This window comes from Papio anubis, unplaced genomic scaffold (assembly GCF_008728515.1).
Source record: "Papio anubis isolate 15944 unplaced genomic scaffold, Panubis1.0 scaffold214, whole genome shotgun sequence".
Classification (NCBI taxonomy): Eukaryota; Metazoa; Chordata; class Mammalia; order Primates; family Cercopithecidae; genus Papio; species Papio anubis.
The window spans coordinates 44,647-68,714 of NW_022162176.1; the positions used below are offsets into that span (position 1 = coordinate 44,647).

Consider the following 24,068-nt stretch of genomic DNA (forward strand, 5'->3'; position numbering starts at 1 on the left):
CCCAGCTACTTGGGAGGCTGAGATGGGAGGATTGCTTGAGCCCAGGAGGTAGAGGCTGCAGTGAGCCAAGGCCGTGCCACTGCACTCCCATTCCCACCTGGGCGACAAAGTGAGACCCTGTCTCAAAAAACAGAAAGAAAAAACAAAAAAAAGCAGCAGATGCTGGTGCCATACCTGTACAGCCTGCAGAATCATAAGCCAAATAAACTTCTTTATAAATGACCTGGTCACAGTTATCCTTTATAGCAACACAAAACAGGGTAATACAGTGTTCCTGAGGAGCGCCCTTCAGGCCCTCAGCAGGTTGTAGCCACCCGTCCTGGGGCAGCAAGTAGGCCAGACTGGGGCCAGACTGAGGCTGGTTCAGTGGGCCCTCCTAAGGTCGGCTCCCCCATCTGTCTCCCATCCTGAGCCTCGCAGTCCTCACACAAGTGTGGATCATTATTCTGAAAGATACAATTCCAAACACTGGTCCCCAACATTGAAATAGTGAAAGACACAAATCTCTAAAGTTTCAAATCCCTGACATCTAAAGTCTTGAAAATCACAATCCCGGGATAGTGGCATCATGTTGGGTGGAGCTACGACCTTGCTTAGGGCTTTATTTGGAGACTGAGAATGGTTGAAGGGGATGCAGATGGATGCCAGGTTGACAAGGGGTGGACCTGCGGACTTCTTTTGGGTGTGGACTCGACTGGGTTAAGGGATACCTAGAGACCTGGGAGGTCGTTATTTTGGGCATGGCTGTGAGGTGTTTTCAGAGATGAGTATGTGAGTCTGAGGGGCCTAGGTGGGGAAGATCCACGCTCAATGTGGGTGGGCAGCATTCGATCTGCTGAGGCCCAGAGGGAACAAATACAGAAGGCGAACTGGTCTCTCTCAGAGCCGGGACAGCCTTTTCTTCCACTGCCTTGACATCAGAGCTCCAGGCTCGCTGGCCTTTGGACTCTGGAACTTACACCCGTGGCCCTCCTGGGTCCTGAGACTTTCGTCCTGAGCCACCCTGCCGGCCTCCCAGGTTGACTGTGTGTGTAAGCGTTGTGCGTGTGTGTAAAAACATCGAAACTTCCTCCATAAATGAAGAGATGTAATTTTTGTACATCTGTGTTTGTGAGAGAGGAAAGTTCTTGCCATCTCCGCTCTTTGGGCAACTGCGTGTGTGGTGGTGACGCATCGTAGACTGACTTCATCAAAAGACGGGTTGCTGGTCATGACGTGACTGCAGATGTCAAGCCGGGTGCACGCAATTACCAAGCATAGTGACGTGCATGTATACATTTCCCATTTTGACTTGTTTATGAATATAGTTTGTCTGCTAATAACTCACACCTGTGTAACTGTCATTAGTATTTACCTGAGTGTTTATACTTGCAAAAATATGTATTATTGCCTATTTTATTGTGTAAAGTGGCTAATGATGTGTTCTGTTGTTTTTCTGTTTCTCAAATCCTTTTAAAATGTAAATATCTTTTAAAAAATTTTAAAAACAAATTCCCAGAATTATATTTCCAGGATTTAGATATTTTGGGATTGTGATTTTTGGATTTTAGAGTAATTTTAATATTTTGGATTCTCAACGCTTGGGACTATGGCATTTGGGACTGTGTCTTTCAGGATTCCCACACAATCCCCGGGCAGACTCATTGGCTCTCTGCTTCCCATGTACAAGGTGCAGCTCTTTTTTCCCATCGGTTTCAAGCCCCGCCCCTCTCTCCAGCCCCCTGCATGAGGAGCGGCGAGGTGGCCGCAGCTTCACGCTGTCTTTGGTGGTGGGGCGGCGGGCTGCCTGAGCTGGTGGGTTCAGGCAAGGATGCCTTCCCATGAACATGCTACCCTCCGCATGCCTGAGTCCTGCCACCCCCTCCCCCCAACACAGTCCCCACATCAGGGACAAAAGATAGAGACTTGAGTCCTAGGCTCTCCTGAAAGCAGTCACGAAGACACATGCAGCTCCTGGTGTGTGTGAGCCTGTCCTACAGATGGGGCTCCGCCACGGCTGGCCTGGAGGCCCCCACTTCTGGCTGGCCACAGAGGAGGCCCTCACGGGCCAGGAGGCTGCAGCGGCATTCTGGGGCACTTGCAGAGACCCCCCCTTCCCGCTGGCCGTTCAAAGTGAGGCCCAGGCTTTCTGGATGGTGGCCCTGGGGACTCCACTGGGCAGCAGGGGCTGATGGGGGCTCAGAGTCCAGCTTTCTGCTGTATGCCACCTGCTCCACAGCCGCCGTGCTGAGCTGCAGGGCTGGGTCCTCCACAGAGGCCCAGGCCTGGACACCCAGCCCGGGGGGCTCCACCCTGAGCCAGCTCAGGTCCTGGACATGATCTCGACACCTCTGGTCCGGTGTGCTGGCCGAGTAGGGTAGGCCATGGACAGTGGTCATGCTGGGGGAGCCGCTGGACTGTTTCTGCTCCAGAATGTCGGGGCCCCTGGCCCGGCGCTGCCCAAAGAGCCCACTGCCCACGTCTTGCCTTGGAGGCCATGCGGCCGGGGGCTGGTCGTTTGAGCTGATCTTCAGGGCTGCCGCACGGGCCACACAGCCTGCCAGCATGGGCTCTGCATCTAGAGTGCCAGCCCCGTGACCTGGCCTCCAGGGGCCTCGGAAACACCCCAGGACGCCTGGTGGCCCAGGCTCCTTCTGGGAGCAGGGCCAGGCAGAAGGGATTGGGGCCTTGTTTTCACTGGAAGTATCTGTTGTTGAAGTGGCTGCAGACTCCACAGAGGAGAATAAGTCTTCAGAGTGACCTCGTGTCCCTTCCTCTTGAGAGGCATCCCTGGACAGTGTGCCAGTCCCCTGTGTGGCCACCCCGAGGGCCTTGCTCTCTCCGGCAAGCAGGTCTGTGGTGCCCGTGTGTGCCCACAGCTCCTGCCTGCTGGGTGCTGAGCAAACTGTTACCCCGCTTGCATCTGAGGCCAGGCCCTCCCTGCCCCCCAACTTCTCTGTGGGTGCCCTGGGGGCTCCCTGGGGACCAGATGGAGCTGCAGGCTGCCCAGGGGTGGGTGGGGCACGGGGCGTGGGGCCTCGACGCAGCCAGCTGACGATGCCCATGGTGATGGCGAGCTCAGTGTCACACAGCTTCAGCAGGCACTCCTTGCCCTTCCAAGAGCTCTGTAGGAAGCCCTGGCTGAGCAGGTCGGGGCCTGGTGCTGGGGCCAAGTTCTCCTCGGCCCCCACTCGGAAGCTGCACATGGACAGTGGCGTCCCCAGGGCCGGCCCTGACAGACTCTCAGACACGCACAGGTCATCATCTGGGCTGGGGCCAACAGGACCCTCACTGGGGTCATGGAAGAGCTCGTAGAGGGCGTCCCCACTGTAGCTGTCCCGTGGGAAGGTGGCGGCGGGAGTGCCTGGGCTCTCAGCTTCCTTCTTGTCCTCCTCAAGTCCTGGCGAGAAGGAATCATAGTAGCCCTCGTCACTCGTGGACACGGATTCGGGCTGCTCACTCTTGGGGGTGCCTGTGTCGATGGAGCTGGCTTTGGAGCCGCTGCGAGGGTCCCTGCAGGGGCAGAGGGGCAGTTCAGCGAGCCCAGCTGTGTCTAGCCGGGATTGGTCCCTGTCTGTGCCCTGGGGGCCCGAAAGCCATGGGCCTAGCAGGGCACGCTGCTGCTGCCGCACTGAGCGATTCACACTGTCCCAGAACCTGGTGAAGTCAGAGGCTTCGTTCTGGGCGGGCGAGGCCAGCTGCTCCACACTGCCTTGGAGGGGGCCCCTGGGAACCTTGCTCTCCAGGCCCTGAGCTGCCTGGGTTGGGCTCTCCAGGCCCTCATTCAGCTCCAGGGATGGCACCGAGCTATCATCTGCAAAGACCTCCCCACAACCCGTGAGCGAGTCAAAGCTCTGCAGTGAGGCCACGTCCTCACACAGGGCCCTGCATAGACCAAAGGATGCATCGGCTAGGAGCTCGCTGTCCGACAGGTCCTGGCACAGGCTGTCCAGCCCTGGCCCCTCACCCGGCGGGAGGAAGGCTTTGCTTTGCCGGCCCCCAGGGTCTGATGGGTCCCCTGGGGAGGGCAGACGTTTCCCCTCAGCCGCCAGCGAGGCCAGTTCCTCAGTCTTGTTTCTGCGAATGTGGAATAGGTTCCGAAAGCACTTCTTGGGCCTTTTCAGGGAAATCCTCTTCCTGGGGATGCTCTTGGCCACAGCCGGCACGAAGGGCATCTGGGGCACAAAGTGGCGGTAGTCGATCATGCGCCGGCTGCCCGGGGAGCCCGGGAAGCTTGCACTGCCCACCAACTGCCCTGTGGCAGCCGTGGCCCTGCCTGCTCCAGACACGCTGTCGTGAGTCTTGCTCTTTCTCACCGGTTTGAAGGTGGCTCCGCAGAGGGCTGCGGGTCCCCCTTTGGGGTCTGGCTGTGCCCCTCTGTTGGGGCATCTGTCGTATTCTTGGGCACTGGGGCTGGCTTGGGGGTCCTTCTCACTGTGGGGCCTCTGCTGCCCTCCTGGCAGGACTGACCAGGGGCCTGCCCCCTCCCTGGCTGGCGCCACGGCCGCTGGATCTGGGGGTTTCTCATGGGAAACCTGCAGGCTGGACTTGATGAAGGTCTTTCCTCTCTTCAGCTCCATGCTGCCAGCGCCCCGGCGGCTGTGGAGGAAAGCAGGAGGCACTCAGTATCACAGACTCCGGAAGACCCTGCCTAGCCCTCTCACACAGCTCACTCTCTGCAGGGGCCTCCTTGCAGGTGGGGGAGCAAGAGGGCAGCAGCCCCGCCACGCCCACTCACTGCTCTTGCCTTTGTAGACAATGGCACACAGTAGGAGCCAAATGAGAGCTGCCTGGGGCCTGGTGATTGCTGCACCCATGAGTGTTTGACTCTCCCAATCCTCCTTTTAGCTCATTTGGCCCATTCAGACTCCCGTGTTCTGTGCAGAGTGCCCAGTATTCTACACACAGCTCCTTAGTGTACTTGCAGCCTGTCCTTAGGAGTGTGTGTCATGGCCCTTCTGAGTAGATGGGTGGAGGATCCAATTAGAGCAGTTGCCTCCTTCATCAGGCAGCTAAAGGGACACCCACGCCTGCCTGCTTCCTGGGCTGAAGGCAGCTGGCCCTCAGCTGGGGCTGTGGGGGCGTGCACAATGCAAACTCCAGGATTGTGTGCCTGTGGGGGGCGGGGTGGACAAGACTCCATCTACAGAGGCCATCAGGCAAGACACAGCCCAGCACCTCACGGTGCATGCAGAGCATGGACAGAGAGGAACCAGAGCATCGTGGTGGGAGGTGAGCATGGGACACAGGGTGGGCAGGCAGGGCTGCAAAGGTAGGCAGCCACCACCTTTTGTGCACACATCACTGAGGCATACTGACACCTGCAGTGCCATCCAGAGAAGGGTTCTGATGCCCGGTCTGTGTTCAATGGGAAAGGGTCCTGGGATCCGCCCTGGGCATGCAGGTGGACAGGTGGCAGCAGTGCTTGCCAACTGACTGTCCCGGCCCAGCTAGGGCATCCGGCCTTACCCTGAAATCAGTGGGGAGCTACAGCCATCTTCCGATGGGCAGGTGGAAGCAGGGACTTTAATGAAGTTGGCGGTCTAGGGCCACGCATCTGACCTCTGAGTGGAGGACAGAAAAAAAGAGTTATGAGTAGAGAGTACTTGCCAAAGGGCTGAGGATGGGGAGCAAGGCAGATGGAGGCTGCAGGGGTAACGTAGTAGGGTCTTCCAAAGGGAAGAACGCCAGGGTTCAGCGACAGTAGGGAGAGAGAAACAGGCAGGGACAGTGCTGGACAGCTGGAGGAGGGAAATGAGGGGAGGAGGAGGGAGCTGAGCCAAGGTGAAAGAAGAGCTAGGGTTTAGTTTTAAACATGCTGCCTTGGGGTGTGTTATGGAGACCTTCAGTACCCAGGAAGGGAGGGCAGACTGAGCCCCTCCCCTCTGTTCCCCTCACCATGTCCTCATGGCCCTGGACTCAGCCTGCCCCTTTCACCCAAAACACCCCTGTCTGCCAGGGTCTCCACCTGTCTTGGTAATGAGTGGCCTGACAGTCAGTCCTGGCCAGGGAGAAACTGTGGCTGGCTCCTTCGCCTCTCCATAAGGACTACCCAGAGGCAGCCCTGCACTGATCCCCCAGCTCCTGGCTGTGAGGAAGCCTGCAGCAGGCATGAACATGACCTGGGGCTCCGTCAGCCTGTGTGTCTTTCACACCCCACCCCAAGTAAGCCTTGCAGCTACCTGCCAGAGACCCTGAAATGCTTCTTCATGAGGACCCAGAGGGGCGAGGGGCTGCCTCATAGCCCAGTGGGCACGTTGAGGCCAAGAAGATGGGAGGGGGTGGAAAAGCTGGCACTACCGGGGCTGGCAGGGTCAAGCCGACCAGCCTCCACCCGCTCCCACCTGAGGGAAGTGCTTCCTCCCCTTGGAGGAGCACTTCAGACTTTTGGTTGGAGGATGAAAGAAGCAGGCACCATGCCAGGAGAGCCACAGAACCTGGGCTGGGCTGTGGCTGCAGCTCAGCTGTTGCTGGTGGCACCCTGGGCAGAGGGAGAGTGCCCTGAGCAGCCACACTGGCTTTTCGGCCTCATGCCAGATGGTGCATGCCTAAGCCTTACCCACCCTGCACCTGCAGACTTTCCACTCGGCACAATCCTTTGCAGCCATGATAAGGCCTCCCCAGCTCTGCCGGGCTTTGCCGCACACAGCACAGGGCTTACTCTCCAAGCTGTGGCTCAGATGACCCTGGCTGGAGTCTTGGTTACACCCACCTAACCAGATGGACAGCTTGGCCCATCACTGTATGAGGGGCAAACGATTGTAACCCCCGTTTTATAAAGGATAAATTCAGATTCAGAGAAGTCAATGAACTGACCCACGTCACACAGGTGTTAAGTGACGGAGTTGGGATCTGAACCCAGGTCTATCTGATTCTGAACCTGACAGTCTATAAACCAACAGCTCAGACGCTTTTGTGGGAAATCTAAAAGTAGAATAATAAATGTGTTTTCATGAAAAGTATTGTAAAACACAATGAAAGTGAAAATTAAAAGCAAGAAGGGTAGCTCACACAAATTTAGAAAAATTATAATTGAAGGTGATAATAATTCCTATGGCAGGAAATTTTGGAAATATTCATGATGAGATCTCTATTTGCCTTAGTCTTTTCTATGTTTTGGAAAAAATCTTGATTGACATTCTATTGGAAATAACTTCAGCCAGGCACAGCAAGGATGATTTCACTGTGTAGAGAATTTTGCAACTGCAAGAACACAAATGTTTTATCTGATGTAGATGTCTATAAATAAAACTACCAGTTTCTCAGTTCTCATAACAGTCAACTGATTTAAAATCATGAACAGTTGGAAATTTCACTCCACTCTGAACTTGAAAAATGATCCTTTAAAATAGCTGTCATTGCTATAGATGGCCGGACTCAGTGACACTAACAATGCCAAGCCCATCTTCTGAGTTGATTGAGCACTTTACATAGAGACAGGACAATAACACAGGACACAGAATGATGAGCCAGAGGCGCAGCAATACTGGAGCATCCCATGAACTCTAGTCTGTGTTCGGTCCAGTCCAAATCCATATTAAAATATTTTATCGGAACCTGTCTCTTTGGAAATGTGTGACCTATGATGGGGGTAGGAACTCCCTGGGTGGTTGGAGGGCCCACTGCTTGGCTGGAGGCAGGCTGAGAAGTCAACTCCTGTGACAGTTCTCTGGGGCAGAGTGGGATTTATGTGGACAGCCAGATGCTGGCCTTGTCACTGCCTGAGGGCAGAGGCCAAATGTGCCCAGGTTCTCAGTTGCAAAAATGCACACTGTTTTGTAACCCTGTGGCTAAAGATGCGTCAGTGGAACCCCAGCAAGAAACATGACAGGTCCACCCCACAAGTGCCATATCCCTCCCCCAAGGAGGGCTCAGACCTGTCCCTACCCTCTGGGTGCCTTCTTGTCTGCGGGGCTCAGCAACCACCACCTATTCATTCTGGTGCTTGGTCTCACTCCACAACGAGCTTGAAAATTCTTTTAAGTTCCGGGACTCCAGCTATAGCAGGCGGTGAGCTATTACTTAATTAAATGCACTGTTTTATATTTGAGACATCTGAGTCAAATGTTTACACCTAAGTTCCCTAAACAGGATGCAGACTCTGAGATTTTAATTCTGTGATACAGTTTATGTGAATCATTTTCTTTTAGTTTCTTTGTCTTTTTATTTATTTATTTATTTATTTTTCTTTGAGACAGAGTCTTGCTCTGTCGCCCAGTCTGGAGTGCAGTGGCGGATCTCGGCTCACTACAACCTCCGCCTCCCGGGTTCAAGTGATTCTCCTGCCTCAGCCTCCCGAGTAGTAGGGACTACAGGCGTGTGCCACCACACCCAGCTAATTTTTTTATTATGTGCATCATTTTCTCTTTTATTATTTATTTCTCTTTTTTTTTTATTTTTGAGATGGAGTCTTGCTCTGTCTCCAGGTTGGAGTACAGTGGCATGATCTCAGCTCACTGCAACCTCCGCCTTCTGAGTTCAAGTGATTCCCCTGCTTCAGCCTCCTGAATAGCTGGGACTACAGGAGCATACCACCACGCCCATCTAATTTTTTTTAAATTTTAGTAGAGATGGGGTTTCATCATGTTGACCAGGATGGTCTTGATCTCCTGACTTCATGATCCTCCTGCCTTGGCCTCCCAAAGTGCTGGGATTACAGGTGTAAGCCACCACTCCCGGCCTATGTGCATTGTTTTCTAAGACAGGTTTCAGTGACACCAGGGCCCTGGGCTGAGTCTTTCATCTCTAAGAGGAACTTGCAAGTTCCATGGGAACAGAGACCACACAATGTATTTACTTAAGTAATTCTGTTACAGGGATGTGATATTTAAACCAAACCCTAAAAGACAGAAGAGGACAGCCAGGCAAAAGACATTGGACGCATATTCCAGGCAGACAGAACACGCTTCAGAAAGACCCCGAGGCGCAAGAGAAGGAGAGTATTTAAGGATCTGAAAGCAGCTCCAGTGGCCAGAGCGGCTCAAGTGGCCAGAGCAGCAAGCCAGAGGGATGAGGCCTGGAGATGGGCTGCGCACACCACACCTGACCTGAGGTCTCAGTGAGAGCCATGCTTTTATCTGCAAGCCACAGTGAGCCAGCCTTCCAGGGCAAGTGACAGGGGCCAATTCTCACTTTCAAAGATGCAGGTGAAAATGGACAGTGGAGATACAGAGGCGAGTTAGGAGCCCAAGCAGGGTTTAGGGGAGAGAAGGTGGTGGCAGAAACTCCTGTGTCCGTGCACCTCCCATCACAGTGCTTTACACGACACACACAGACATGAATTTATTGCAAATTGGGCAAACGAAGTTATTATACTGGTTGCTTTTCTACATGACGAACTCAGGCTTAGCTGCCCAGCTTTTCCTTTTTACTTTGAGAAGGTAATTCTGTGCCTGTCTTTCCTTTCTTAACATGGAAGTGTCTGGGTGTTTGCTTTCATGGAGCAAAATAAAAACCCTGGAGGAATACACATGCCACAGAAATGCCTTGAGACATAAAACGTTTGGCTAATAGTTTTGGTATTTTCTATGCCTTCCCCAGTATGTAGGAAAGTCGCAGCAGTGAGATACAAAGGAGTGTATGGTGATAAAAAAGCGCAGGCCCAGGAACCTCTGGAAACTGGGCTGGAGGCAGAGCTATGGGGCAATAGCGTTCTCAGTAGTAGTCTGCCTTGTCATGGGAGGGCTGGAGTGAAGGCCACTGTGGGGAGGGAAAGCGACCGTGCTCTGGTGAGGGGGGGTGGGGGGTGGGAATGGAGAATAAAGCAGAAATAGAATCTGCTGTGAGAGCACCACCAAGCCACCCAACCCCCACGTTGGGGAGACAAAGGGCCCTCTGGGGAGGGAAGGTCCTGGCCCACCTCCTCGGAGGGCGCCTCTGGACTGCCCAGGGGCAAAGAGATGGGCCTCACAGCCGTATTGGCTCTCCCCAGCTCCTGCATCCGCGGGCGGACGGTTTCTCCGTTTCCCTAGCCCAGACCTAAAAGGGTCACCGCCCCCAGGCCCCTGACTGCGCCGGGCACCAATGGGTGGAGGGTGTCGACCCTGCTTCCTGCACTCAGCCCGTCCATCGCGCCAGAGAACGCACCAAATTCCCCAATCCTCGCCCTCCCCCCAGTGTCCACATCCGCGGGGCAGGACCGACGCAGCCTCTCGGGGCCTTGGCGACTTACCGCAGGGGGCCGGCGGTGCAGCAGGGCGCGGCCGCCACAGGGTCGGGCACCGCGTCTGAGCGCGAGCTGCGCTCAGCACCACGGTCAGCTCCCGGCGCCGCGCGCTGAGGCCTGGAGGGGGAGGCCCGGCGCCCGCACCCACCCACCGCCGCTCCAGGGGCCCCGCGGGGTCGGGCAGGCGAGGGTTAAGCCTCCGGAGGCCGGCGGGAGGGGCGGGCCGGGGAGGGCGTCGGCGCTGGCGCGCAGGGGTGGCGAGGGCTGCTCCGCCAGGCTGTAGCCTCCTGCGCCGCGCTCGGGCCGGCTTTGTCTGTGCGTATCGCCCGGTCTCTGTTTCTCGGTGTCTCTGCCTCCCACCCGGCTGCGGCTGTGCCTCCCTCAGGCGCAGTCGTCTCCCCTCGCCCCCGTGCGCAGGGCGCCCCCGCCGCTGTCCCCGCTCCCGGGCGCGCACAGGTGTAGGAGCCCCTCCCCCTCAACCCAGAGCGCCAGCGCAGCAGACCGCACCGCTCGCGGAAGGGCTCGGCCACCCGGAGCCTCGTCACGAGTCCTACCCAGGATTCGGAGCGGGCCTGCAAGAAGGGGCAGGCCAGGCTGGGGCTGCAAGGCAGGGTCTTCCCGTGGAGAAGGGAGCTGACTATTATTAATGAGAACGAAAGAGGCACTTGCCCTACAGGTACTCACTGTGTGGGGTCTGCTGGTGCTGGGCCCTGCCGCAGTCTTGGGGGAGGAGCAGAAATGCTGTGGGGACCCTCTCTCCGCAGAACTGAGGACGAGGGGTCTGCACGCGTGGTTCAGTGCCTGGGGCTGGGGTGGATTAAGTAACTCCAGGAAGGCTCAGGCTGCAGTGCCGGGAGTGTGGGGCGGGGGTGTGTGCGGGGGGCGGGGCGGGAGCGCACAGCCGGTGCTGGGGAGGGGCTGATGCCAGCAGGAGGTTCGCGGCCGTGGTGTGCCCAGGCGGAGCAGGACGAGAGGACGCAGGACTCCCGGGTCCACGCTGAGGCTGAGGTTGAAAGGAGGGCAGAGGTCAGGTGGATGACGGAGGCCAGGCCTTTCCCTGAGCTTGGTGGGCTCCCTCCCAGTCACCTTGTCCGAGAACCCAGGACACAGAGTCCCCTGGCTTTGGATTGGTTTGGTTTGTCATTCCCCTTGACATCGTCTTGCCCCAGAGCCAAGAGGCCCCTTCATCCTCCAGCCAGGACCTTCCCCACCCTTGGGTGACCTACCTTCTTGCATTTTTTAGATTCGAGCCCTCTTTCTACGCAGCGACTAACAGCGTGACCCCAGAGGCCCCCTCGCCCATGTTGTTGGTAGTCCTGACCTTTTTTTGGCAGATCCTGGCTGTGGGAGTTCCCTCTTTCTCTTAGGTAGGACACAAGGCGGTTTGTGCCTCGTTGCCACCTACACCCAAAGTCAGGGGTAGGACTCCCCCAGACCCCACTGTCCTCCTCTTGTTAAAATTAGTAAGCATTAGCCCCCTTATTACGCTTTCCCCTTTTGCATTTAAGGATCTTTTTATGTTTCTTATAAAATCATGTTTTTTTTTTTTTAGATGGAGTTTCGCTGTTGTCATCCAGGCTGGAGTGCAATGGCGAGATCTTGGCTCACCACAACCTCTGCCTCCCGGGTTCAAGTGATTCTCCTGCCTCAGCCTCCCAAGTAGCTGGGACTACAGGCGTGCATCACCACGCCCGGCTAATTTTTGTATTTTGTTTTTTTTCAGTAGAGACAGGGTTTCACCATCTTGGCCAGGCTGCTCTTGAACTCCTGACCTCATGATCCACCCACCTCGGCCTCCCAAAGTGCTGGGATTACAGGCGTGAGCCACCACGCCCGGCTGGTTTCTTTTTCTTTATTGTGGTAAAATATACATAATATGAAGTTTACCATTTACCCCTTTTTAAGTGTACAGTTCAGTGACATTTACATTCACATTGTTGTGCAAGCATAGCACAGTCTATTGCCAAAACATGTTCCTGACCCCAACAGAAATTCTGTGCCCATTAAGCACTAAAACTCCTCATTCTCCTCTCCCGCTAGCTGCTGGGAACCACTATTCTAGTTTTCTCTGATTGTGACCACTCTAGGTACCTCACAGAAGTGGAATCATACAGTGTCTGTCTTTCTGTGGCTTATTTCACTTAGCATAATGTTTTCAGGGTGCATCCATGTTGTAGCATGAGTCAGAATAGCCTTCCTTTTTAAGAGTGGATATTATTCCATTGTGTGTGGAGACCACATTTTGTTTATCCGTTCATCTGTCAAGGGACCCTTTGGGTTGCTCCACTTTTGGCTATTGTAAATAATGCTATTATAAACAGCAATGTACAAATAACTGTTTAGGTTCCTGCTTTTGGTTCTTTGGAATATAAACCATGGAAGTGCCGTGTTGGAGTCATATGGTTTCTATGTTTAATTGTTTGAGGAACTATCATACTGTTCTCCATTGTGTACAATTTTACATCCCACCAGCAATGCAGAGCATTTTTCCATATCCTTGCCAACATGTTATTTTCTGAGTGTTTTGGTTCGTTTATAAATAGTAGTCATCCATTAGGATGCCTGTGAAGTAGTATATTATTCTGGTTTTGATTTGTATTTTCCTAATGATTAATGATACTGAGCATCTTTTCATATGCTTATTGGCCATTTGTATATATTCTTTGGAGAAGTATCTATTCAAGTCCTTTCTCCATTTTTAATTAGATTGTCTTTATTGTTGAGTTCTAGGAGTTGTTTATATATCCTGGATGTTAATCCCCTACCCAATAGATGATTTGCAAATATTTTCTTTCATTCTGTGGATTGCCTTGTCACTCTTGATGAGTGGCTTTCATTAATTTTGATAAAGTCCAGGTTATCTATTTTTTGTATTATTTCTTGAACTTTTGGTGCCATATCAAAGAAATCATTGCAAAATCCAATGTCACAAAGATTTTCTAGGTTTTCTTCTAAAAGCTTTATACTTTTAGCTCTTCGATCAATTTTTAGTTAATTTTTGTTTATGGCATAAGGTAGGAGTCCAATTTCATTTTTTGATGTGACTATTCAGTTTTCCCATCATAATTTGTTGAGATTTCCCATCATAATTTGTTGAGATTTCCCATCATAATTTGTTGAGAAGACTGTCCTTTCTCCATTGAATGGATTTGGCATCCCTATTGAAAATCATTTGACTAAATATCTGAGGGTTTGTTTCTGGGCTCTCTATCCTATTTTATCTGTCTGTCTGTCTGTCTGTCTTCGTACCATACTGTTTTGATTACTGTAGCTTTGTCCCTATTTTTGTAAGCATTCAAACCCTTTTATTTATTTATTTATTATTATTATTTTTTTTTTGAGAAGGAGTCTCGCTCTGTCGCCCAGGCTGGAGTACAGTGGCGCAATCTCGGCTCACTGCAAGTGCCGCCTCCTGGGTTTACGCCATTCTCCTGCCTCGGCCTCCCGAGTAGCTGGGACTACAGGTGCCCGCCACCTCGCCCAGCTAGTTTTTTGTATTTTTTAGTAGAGAAGGGGTTTCACCATGTTAGCCAGGATGGTCTCGATCTCCTGACCTTGTGATCCGCCCGTCTCGGCCTCCCAAAGTGCTGGGATTACAGGCTTGAGCCACCACGCCCGGCCCAAACCCTTTTATTTTAAAATTTTATGTCGAGGCTCTCTGGCTTAGTTATATTTCTTGTTTTTATCACCCTTATTAACAACTATGCCCTTAAACACTGGGAGAAAAATAATGAAATACAGCTTATTTGGCACAATCTCATTTAACCTATGAAAGTGCTTGGGGGCCAGGCGAGGTGACTCACACCTGTAATCCCAGCACTTTGGGAGGCAGAGGCGGGTGGATCACCTGAGGTCAGGAGTTAGAGTCCAGCCTGACCAATGTGATGAAACCCCGTCTCTACTAAAAATACAAAACGTACCCTGGTGTGGTGGCATGCGCCTGTAATTCCAGCTACTCAGGAGGCTGAGACAGGAGAATTGCTTGAACCTGGGAGGTGGAGGTTGCAGCGAGCCGAGATCGCGCCATTGCACTCCAGCCTGGTCAACAAGAGCAAACCTCAGTCTTAAAAAAGAAAAAAGAAAAAAAAAAAAGGCTTGGGTTAGCAAAATGGTAGAGTCTGAAACTGGTTGAACCTGGGGGTGGTCTACTTCAAAAGGGGGAGGGGGAGGGGCCTGAAAGAGCCCCTGGCTGACGAAGGTAGCGTAGATTCCCAACCCTACCCACACTTGGCATCCACAAGCACAAACAGTTTTCTGGAACCAAGAGAACTCACACAAACTCCTGCCTCTCCCTAATCCCTCCATTAAAGCATTTGACTCTGTTGGCCCATTTTTCCAGGATTTTATCATATTCTGTGTTTCTCTCATGTCATCCCTCTGTTTATCCATCCATCCATTCATGCATCCATCCACATCCAACAAGTATTTATTTGGTGACTATGACATCCGAGGCACTGTACTTGGCATTGGCAATAAATCAGATGAAAAGCTCTGCCTTCAAGGGGCTTAGATTTTGATCGAGGGAGATAGGCAATAAAATAAAGGTATAGTAAGTTGGTTATAAACAAGATGGTTGGTTAGTTATGGAGAAAAATAAAGTGGCTAAGAAGCTGGGAAACCATTAGACGTACAAAAACCTTGAGGATGCTTATAATGGCATTGCTTATAATGCAGTCTAAAACAGAGTATAGTTTTCTGGCCCCCAAACTGGTAATGGTTAAATAAATTTTGGTTCCATCCATATAGTGGGGAATTATGCAGTCATTGAAAATGTGTTGGACACCATATTTTATAACCTGGGAAATGAAATGATACTCATGAAATGTTTCTAAATAAATGGCAGCATAGAAAAAATACATATAATCTGGTTTTAATTCTGTAAAATAAATATATTTAACAAAACGACTTGAAAATATATACTAAAATATTTAAAAGATTGTATTCGGGTGGTGGAATTATGAGCAGCCTTGTGATTTTTTTCTAAGTTTTTATAAACCAACATGATTAATAAAAAAAAAAAACTAAAAACACACATACAATACACACACACACACACACAGAATCATGTGCTATATAATGGTGTTTTGGTCAACGACAGAATTAGTCCCATAAGATTATAATGGAGCTGAAAAATTCCTGATGGCTAGGAGGTAATAATATACCCTCCCTCTTCCCAAAAGCGCAAGTGCCTTCACATGCATTAACTTCCTTCTAGCCCTTCCTGATGTCTTCCACATAGTTTTTACCTATGATTTTAGTTACAACTTGCTTTTACCTACCCGCATCATTGCTGTAATAATTGTCACAATCATTGTCATCTGCTTCTGCTTTGGGTCGAGTGACTGCTCTTCTTTCTTCCCAACAGTGTTGTGTGCATAGTGGATGTGCAGCCAGCATTGGCTCGTGTGTGAAGAAGCATATGCTCCTGGAAAGTCTGCAGCGTGTCCATGCACATCATCTCACTGGGCCCCTGCAGTCCACTGAAAGAAGAGGCAGACGCCTGCCCCAACTGCCCTGAGCCTTGCTGGCTGAGCAGATCCCTCATGTCCTTGGTTAAACTCTCACCCTGTATGACTGTTTTCCTCAGAAGAAGTCACTAGTGGGGACCCCTCTTCCTGGGGTTGCTATGCAGGGAATGGGCTGGATGTGTACAGATCTGGCCACCATGCCTTTGGGGGCTGGTGTCACGGCCAGGCCATGACTCTAAAGAATGAGGTGGGCCGGGCTGGGCACAGTGGCTCATGCCTGTAATTCCAGCACTTTGGGAGGCTGAGGCAGGTGGATCACCAGGTCAGGAGATCGAGACCATCCTGGCTAAGAAGGTGAAACCCCATCTGTACTAAAAATACAAAAAAATTAGCCAGGCGTGGTGGTGGGCGCCTGTAGCCCCAGCTACTCGGGAGACTGAGGCAGGAGAATGGCGTGAACCCGGGAGGCGGAGCTTGTGGTGAGCCAAGATCGCACCACTGCACTCCAGCCTGGGATACAGAGCGAGACTCTGTCTCCAAAAAAAAGAAAAAAAAAAAAAAGAATGAGGTGGGCCGGATGCGGTGGCTCATGCCTGTAATCCCAGCACTTTGGGAGGCCAAGGCGGGTGGATCGCTTGAGGCCAGGAATTGGAGACCAGCCTGGCCAACATGCTGAAACCCTGTCTCTACTAAAAATACAAAAAATTAGCTGGGTGTGGTGGCACGTGCCTGTAGCCCCAGCTACTGGGGAGGCTGAGGCAGAACTGCTTGACTCCGAAGGGCAGAGGTTGCAATGAGCCGAGATCGTGCCACTGCACTCCAGCCTGGGCAACAAGAGCAATACTTTGTCAAAATAAAAAAAAGAAAAAAAAAAGAATGAGGTGGAAGGAGGGCTTCCTTAGGAAAAATGGCCTGCTGAGAGGGTGAGGGGTGCAGAAGGCTGCTGTGCTGGAGCCTGTCCTGTTTGGGTTCCCCCAGAAGCTGGCCCTGATGACGTGGGTGCTTACTAGTTTGGGATGTGATGTCAGGAAGCGCTGGCAGTGAGTGGGGCTGAGGCAGCAGATGGGGACACTATCAGGCCATTTGCTCCTGTCAGGGGCTGGCCCTCCGTCTCCCTGTGAGGCTCCAAGAAGCTATCTAGAGCATTCCTGAGTTATCCACACCTGGAGAAAGGAAGGTGGGCCATATATTTAACATTCATCATGGGCCAAGGGCTGTAGGTGTCACGCACTCCTGGCCTATCCTGGGAATGAACTGAGGATGCTCCAATGCCCAGAAAAAGGTCTTAGCAGAGATAACTAACAACGTGAAAGGTCACCGGGTGATTTGCTCATCTTCTGAACGATACATACGTGTCATCGGTTATTTGTTGATCTTTTGTAAATAGTCAATCTTTTCTTTCTGTTGCTTCCAACTTCCCTGGTAACATGTCTATTGCAGATTTCTTTTTATGTATCCCTTTTTAGGGCCAACTGCTTCCTGGATGTGAGGCTTACCACCTTCAAATAATTGTAGAATATTCTCAGGCTTTATCTCTTCAAATTTTGCTTTTTCTTCATTTCCCTATTATTCCTTCTTGGAATCTAGTTATATTAAATCTTCTCAATCTCCTTTCCATGACTCTCCCTCTTCAAAACATATTTTTAAATCTTTTTGATTTATTATTTGGTTGGGTTATGCATAATTTCTTTAGATATATCTTATATTTCCTCAGTTTTTTTTGTGGCAGCTTTTTTGCTGTCCATTGAGTTTTTAATTTCAATTACTATATAATGCATTTTTAAAAGTGTTGTTCATCTATCCGTTCCCCTGTTAATTTTTATAGTGTCTCATTAATTGTTCATATTTCTAAGTCTCTCTTTTATTTCTTTAAGCCCTTTAAACTTATTTCACATTCTGTGTCTGATCCGAAGTCTGGGTCTGATTCTGCTTTTTCTCTTGGTTCTCTGTTGTATTATTTCTTTGTGAGTTTTGACATTTTTTTTCACAGTGAGCTGACCAATTACCTTGAACTTTATCTGTGGGAATTTCTTGAAGCGTTAGTTGGGATTGACTGACTTCCTTCATTGGAATTCATTTCCTCTAGTTTTCTAGGAGCTCTACCCATCTGGCATCACTTTTTAAATTTAAAATTTATCTGCTTGGCGCAGGGGCTCACGCCTATAATCCCAGCACTTTGGGAGGCCGAGACAGGAGGATCACCTGAGTTCAGGAGTTTGAGACCAGCCTGGTCAACATGGTGAAACCCCATCTCTACTAAAATTACAAAAAATAGCTGGGCCTGGTGGTGCATGCCTGTAATCCCAGCTACTCAGGAGGCTAGGGCAGGAGAATCGCTTGAGCCTGGGAGGCAGAGGTTGCGGTGAGCTGAGATCGCGCCATTTCACTCCAGCCTGGGCAACAAGAGCAAAACTCCGTCTCAAAAAAAAAAAAAAAAAAAAAAAATCAAATTTTACAAGCGAGGGTTGTTTCTGCTTTGAGGTGCAAATCCACACAGCGACTGACTGACGCTCACAAAGTCTCAGCTGAGCTTCTCCTCCAGCCACGGTTCAACACAGGAAGGTTCTTTTGCGGACTCCTTCAATTCTGAGGGTTTACTTCCTGTTTCACACTTAGGTTCTGCTAAGGTTTGAATGTTTGTGTTCCCTCTCAAATTCCTCTTGAAATGTAATCTCCAGGCCGGGCGGGGTGGCTCACGCCTGTAATCCCAGCACTTTGGGAGGCCGAGGCGGGCAGATCACAAGGTCAGGAGATCGAGACCATCCTGGCTGACATGGTGAAATCCCGTCTCTACAAAATATACAAAAAAAAAAAAAAAAAAAAAAAAAAAAAAAAAAAAAAAGCCGGCGAGGTGGTGGGTGCCTGTGGTCCCAGCTACTCGGTAGGCTGAGGCAGGAGAATGGTGTGAACCTGGGAGGCGGAGCTTGCAGTGAGCCGAGATCATGCCACTGCACTCCAGCCTGGGAGACTCAGCGAGACTCCATCTCAAAAAAAAGAAAGAAATGTAATCTCCAGCGCAGTCGTGTGGAGAGGTGGGGCCCTGGGGAGATGATTAGGTCATGAGGCTCCTTCACTGTGGGTGGGAAGACGGCCTTTATCAAGGAGGCCTCCCACAGCATGTGACCCCCTTTGTCATTCTGTCCTTTTGTCTGTGTCAGGACATAGCATTTGTCCTCTCTGGAGGACACAGAGAGACTGGGTCCTCACTAGACATCATACCTGCTGGTGCCCTAATTTTAGACTTCTGAGCCTCCAGAACTGTGAGAAATAAATATTACATATACCTTGCCCAGGCTGTGGCGTGTTGCTCTAGCAGCAAGAATGATCCGAGACAGTCTTCCAGCTCTATGCCAATGCCTCCTCCCAGACTCCTCACCCTGGGACCCTGTGTCCCCTCTCTAAGCCCCTCTCAGTGATTAGACCTTGAGGTTTTGCAGATGCCCTTAGGGCAAAACTGATACTGACTTTCCAGGAATCCATGTTTCTCTTAATTTTGGGTCTTGATCAATGACTTATTTACGATGCATTTTCAATATTAAATCTTGCTATGTAAACTATTTTCAAAAGAAGGGTGGCTTAAAGTGTTTGCTACCGTTTCTCAGAGGCAGGGGGATGCACACTCGCTTTTCCCAGAACCTCTTTCCTCGCTCACAGTCAGCTCTCAGGAGCAGCACTGCACGTCAGGCTGAACAGAAATGAGCTCTGGATACCACATCCAGTGCTGTGTCCGGCTGTGATCACTTCCTTTTGTCAGGGTTATTTTAAAATTTTAGTTTAGGCTCAGCTGAACCATAGGAATCCAAGGGACCATTCTATGGTCCAGCAGATCTTTAAGATTAAGGATGAGCAGACTGCCTTCAGTCAGGCCAGAAAACAAAACAACCACAACCTCAATCTTTTTATGCATGTGTAGAGGTATCTATCTTGGGTCACTAGGGAAACACAAATTAAAAACATGTGAGGGGCCGGGTGTGGTAGCTCATGCCTGTAATCCTAGCACTTTGGGAGGCCGAGGCGGGTGGATCGCCTGAGATCAGGAGTTCGAGACCAGCCTAGTCAACATGGTGAAACCCTGTCTCTACTAAAAATACAAAAATTAGCCAGGCATGGTGGTGGGTGCCTGTAATCCCAGCTACTTGGGAGGCTGAGGCAGGAGACTCGCTTGAACCTGGGGGGCAGAGGTTGCAGTGAGCCGAGATCGTGCCACTGCACTCCAGCCTGGGCAAAAAGCAAAACTCCATCTCAAAAACAAACAAACAAACAAAACGTGTGAGTTAGGTATTGCTACACATGCTAATACATACCTCAACATACCTCGGAGGTTTTTATTGCCATTTTGTTTTTGGCCTGGCTGCCTAAGGGTTTCTTTCAAGTACAATAACTATCCATTCAATTTCCATAATGTTCTCTTTAATTATTCTAAAACCTGTGTTTATTTTCACTTTTTCTTGCTCATTTTTCTTTCAGTGTTCTCCTCCAGTGCTCTGTGGAATCATATTGGAGCCTGAGGCAAAAGGAAAAAATTGATTCTGTCTTTATTTAAAATTTTGATATTTTGTTCATTATGCATTAATTTTGATTTTAAGAATATTGCATTAAAGCAAAGGTATCCAATCTTTTGGCTTCCCTGGGCCACACTGGAAGAAGAATTGTCTTGGACCACACATAAAACATACTGAACATCAGTACATCATGCTATATAGCCCGCCTCCTGTTCATGTAGGAACTGTACATCATGCTGCCTGTACAGCCTGCAGAACTGTGAGCCAATTAAGCCTCCTTTCTTTATAATTTACCTAGTCTCGGCATTTCCTTATAGCAGTTTGAAAACGAACTAGTACAGTTGTAATGATAGCTGATAAGCTAAAGAAAAAATCAGAAAAAATCTCATAATGTTTTAAGAAAGTTTACGAATTTGTGTTGGACTGCATTCAAAGCTGTTCTGGGCCGCAGGTCAGACAAGATTGCATTAAAATATGATTTGTCATGATGACTGGGTGCCATTGCCCTGCAAGTTCCCGTTCACTAGCATCCCTCTCATCCCCTGCTGTCCTCTTCCTTCCTCACCAGGAATGGCAGAGTCCACTCTCTCTGTGCAGCTTCCTATTTAATTTTGTTTCCACAATTGTTTAATTCTTCTACTTTCTTTAGGCTCTGCTGATTCATGCTCCTTCTCCTTTTGTTATTTCGCTGTAATTTCCATGCACTCATGTTTTTCTGCTTTTGCTATTGTTTTGCAGAAATTATTGCTTCACTGAACACTTGGTAGTTCGTTTGTTCTTTCTCTCTCTCTCTCTCTCTCGCTCGCTTGAAGTCAAAATTGAACTGTTTAATCTCAGTTTGCATTTCATCCAGGGCAGCATTCTTCTGGCCCAAGATCTCGTCTACTACTTGTTTGTTGTCATCATAGTCATCTTGTTTTCTCTTCTTCCTCCTCCTTTGAGTAGGGAGGACCTAGAGTATAGTTTAAGAGACAAACCAAACCCACAAGAACCCATTCCCTTCCTCCCAACTGCTGCCTTCTGAGCTTGGCTAGGCTCCCTGGGCATCCAGGGCTTGTTTCACAAAACTTCCTGCCGGTGTGATATGGTTTGGCTGTGTCCCCACCCGAATCTCTTCTCGAATTGTAATCTCCACATGTTGAGGCAGGGATCTGGTAGGAGGTGACTGGGTCATGGGGGCAGTTTTCCCCTTGGTGTTCTCGTCATAGTGGGCGAGTTCTCACAACATCTGATGGTTTTAAAAAGTGTGTGTCAGCTCACCAGTCCACTCTTCTCTCTCTCCTGCTGTGTCATAGTAGGCGAGTTCTCATGACATCTGATGGTTTTAAAAAGTGTTTGTCAGCTCACCAGTCCACTCTTCTTTCTCTCCTGCTGCCATGTAAGACGTGCCTTGCTTTCCCTTCACCTTCTTCCATGATTGTAAGTTTCCTGAGGCTTCCCCAGTCATGTGGCACTGTGAGTCAATTAAAACTCTTTCCTTTACAAATTGCCCAGTCTCAGGTATTTCTTTATAGCAGTGTGAAAGTGAACTAATACACTGTGCATGGTCAAGATTCCTTTAGACTCATCCTGGAGGCCTGTGGTAATTTTCTTGGACAATGTGGGAAGCTTATAAGAGAAATTGGTCAGAACTTCCCTGGAGGATATGAAGAAGGCGGACCAAAGGTTGACATTTTGTTGGTAGTGCTCCTGGGCCATGGAGTCCTTTGGAGAGTTAGAAGGGACAATTGTAAAGTCATCTGGTCCAGCAGCTACCCTACAAACTCACCTTTGAATTCATGCCTTTGAATCGGAAATCAAATCAAATCAATTCTCTGTGGAGTGGTGTAGTTTCCAGGTGAACTACACTACCTGTTTATGTTTGGCAAAACTTTTTAAACATAACATTTTAATGAATTTACTTATTTATCAACAAATAAAATGTATATATTTATCTTGTATGTGTTGTTTTGAAATATGTATGTGTTGTAGAATGGCTAAGTCAAGCTAATTAACATATGCATTACTGATATGGTTTGGATATGTGTCCCCACCCAAATCTCATGTTGAATTGTAATCCCCAATGTTGGAGGTGGGGCCTGGTTGGAGGTGAGTGGATCATGGAGGTGGATTCTATCTTCTTTGTGCTGTTCTCATGATAGTGAGTTCTTTTGAGATCTGGTTGTTGAAAAGTGTGTGGCACCTCCTCCAGCTCTCTCTTGCTCCCATGCCGGCCATGTGACATGCCTGCTCCCTCTTCACCTCCTGCCATGATTATAAGTTTCCTGAGACCTCCCCAGACGCCAAGCAGATGCCAGCATTATGCTTCCTGTACAGCCTGCAGTACCATGGGCAAATTAAGCCTCTTTTCTTTATAAATTACCCAGTCTCTGGTATTTCTTTGTAGCAGTGCGAGAACGAACCAATAGAATTACTTTACATACTTGTCATTTTTTGTGGTAGTGTTTGTCCTCCTCTTTCCCACATCCCCTTTTGTAGTGATGGCTTTACATAGCAGCTTTGCTAGCTTCCTTCTGCTTGAGCTGCTCCAGAAGCAGCTATTGGCAGGGGGCTCCATGGAGAGTGGTCTGCGGCTGTCCTCACATGTGGCGTGAGGCCACTGTGTTTAGCTTTATCAATCCTCAGCTTTCAGATCTGCACCCAAAGGCAGCTCAGGCAGCTCAGTACAGGCCTCCCTCCTGCGCCCCTGCAAACCACAGGCTTTTCCTGACAAATGTGGCTTCCCTTCATGACCTTGGCACAGCCCATCACCCTTGTCCCAACCACACCAGTCCTGGGAAGCCCCAGCTCCATCTTGTGCTCTCAGATTCTGTTGACCTTCATCGGTTCGTCATTTAAGATGTACCTTAACCTTAAAAAACATGTTCTGGGAACGGGCCGGTGGCTCATGCCTGTAATCCCAGCACTTTGGGAGGCTGAGGCAGGAGTATCACCTGAGCCCAGGATTTAAGAGCAGCCTGGGCCGGGCGCGGTGGCTCATGCCTGTAATCCCAGCACTTTGGGAGGCCGAGGCAGACGGATCACAAGGTCAGAAGATGGAGACCATCCTGGTTAATACGGTGAAACCCTGTCTCTACTGAAAATACAAAAAAATTAGCCGGGTGTAGTGGCAGACGCCTGTAGTCCCAGCTACTCATGAGGCTGAGGCAGGAGAATGGCGTCAACTGAGAAGGTAGAGCTTGCAGTGAGCCAAGATTGCACCACTGTACTCCAGACTGGGCGACAGAGCGAGACTCAGTCTCAAAAAAAAAAAAAAAGCAACAACACATGTTCTGCTGGCTGTCTCTGAGCTCTGAGGGGCGAGGTTCCCCCAAGTCCCCGCCATGCCTTGGTTGGTGTGCCTGCACCTGGCAGTCTTCCCTTCTGTTTTGCGGCTCTGAATTTTAGATGCCTCTTCGATTTATCAACAGTAGCATCTCTGTCTCTGTTCCTCTTCTTCTTGGTTGCTTTTGGGTGCCTTTTTAGAGGAGAAATGGGAAACACCCCAACATTTTAGAAGTAGAAGCTTTACAAAGGGTTTTGAGCAGGAAATGACCCGTGCACAGTTAGACCTTTCTGGCTGAAGTCTGGAGGAGGAATCACAGGGAAAACTGATTCCAGTTGCTTCAATTTTCTCATTTGCATGACGGGGAAACAATAATACCTAATTTTCAGGGTTATTGTGAGAACCAAACGAGGTTATATGTGTGCAGATCTGGCAGGTAGTAAGTGCTCATAAGTGAGAGAGTGGATGGCCAGGACAGCCTCATGAGACACACCACCTAGCATCACTGCCTTCACTTGAGAGATGAGGAATCCAAGGCCTGATGCTGAGAGATTTGCACAAAGTGATGCAGCTTGTTCTCAGCAGAGCAGATAGAGAGCCCAAATCTTCCACCATTGTACCCCAAACCCATGTGTTTCCACTGCACAGCTGCTGGAGAATTGGGCAGGCTGTGTGGAAGGATGTGCAGG

The 24,068-nt window shown here is 50.0% G+C and overlaps 1 protein-coding gene across 3 annotated transcripts; it reads right to left on the reverse strand.

Moving 5' to 3' along the window:
- Positions 1–215: 215 nt before the first annotated feature.
- AMER3 (APC membrane recruitment protein 3) lies at positions 216–11,067 on the reverse strand. 3 transcript variants are annotated; one of them, XM_003909290.3, is made up of 2 exons: positions 10,829–11,067; positions 216–4,578 (listed from the first exon to the last, which is right to left on the reverse strand). In XM_003909290.3, the coding sequence occupies exon 2, from the start codon at positions 4,557–4,559 to the stop codon at positions 1,974–1,976; it is 2,586 nt and encodes an 861-aa protein (XP_003909339.2). In that variant the 5' UTR covers positions 4,560–4,578; positions 10,829–11,067; the 3' UTR covers positions 216–1,973. The 3 variants fall into 3 exon arrangements, with proteins under 3 accessions (XP_003909339.2, XP_003909340.2, XP_021779117.2); XM_003909291.5 differs by lacking the exon at positions 10,829–11,067 and adding an exon at positions 10,151–10,241; XM_021923425.2 differs by lacking the exon at positions 10,829–11,067 and adding an exon at positions 5,449–8,189.
- Positions 11,068–24,068: the final 13,001 nt, after the last annotated feature.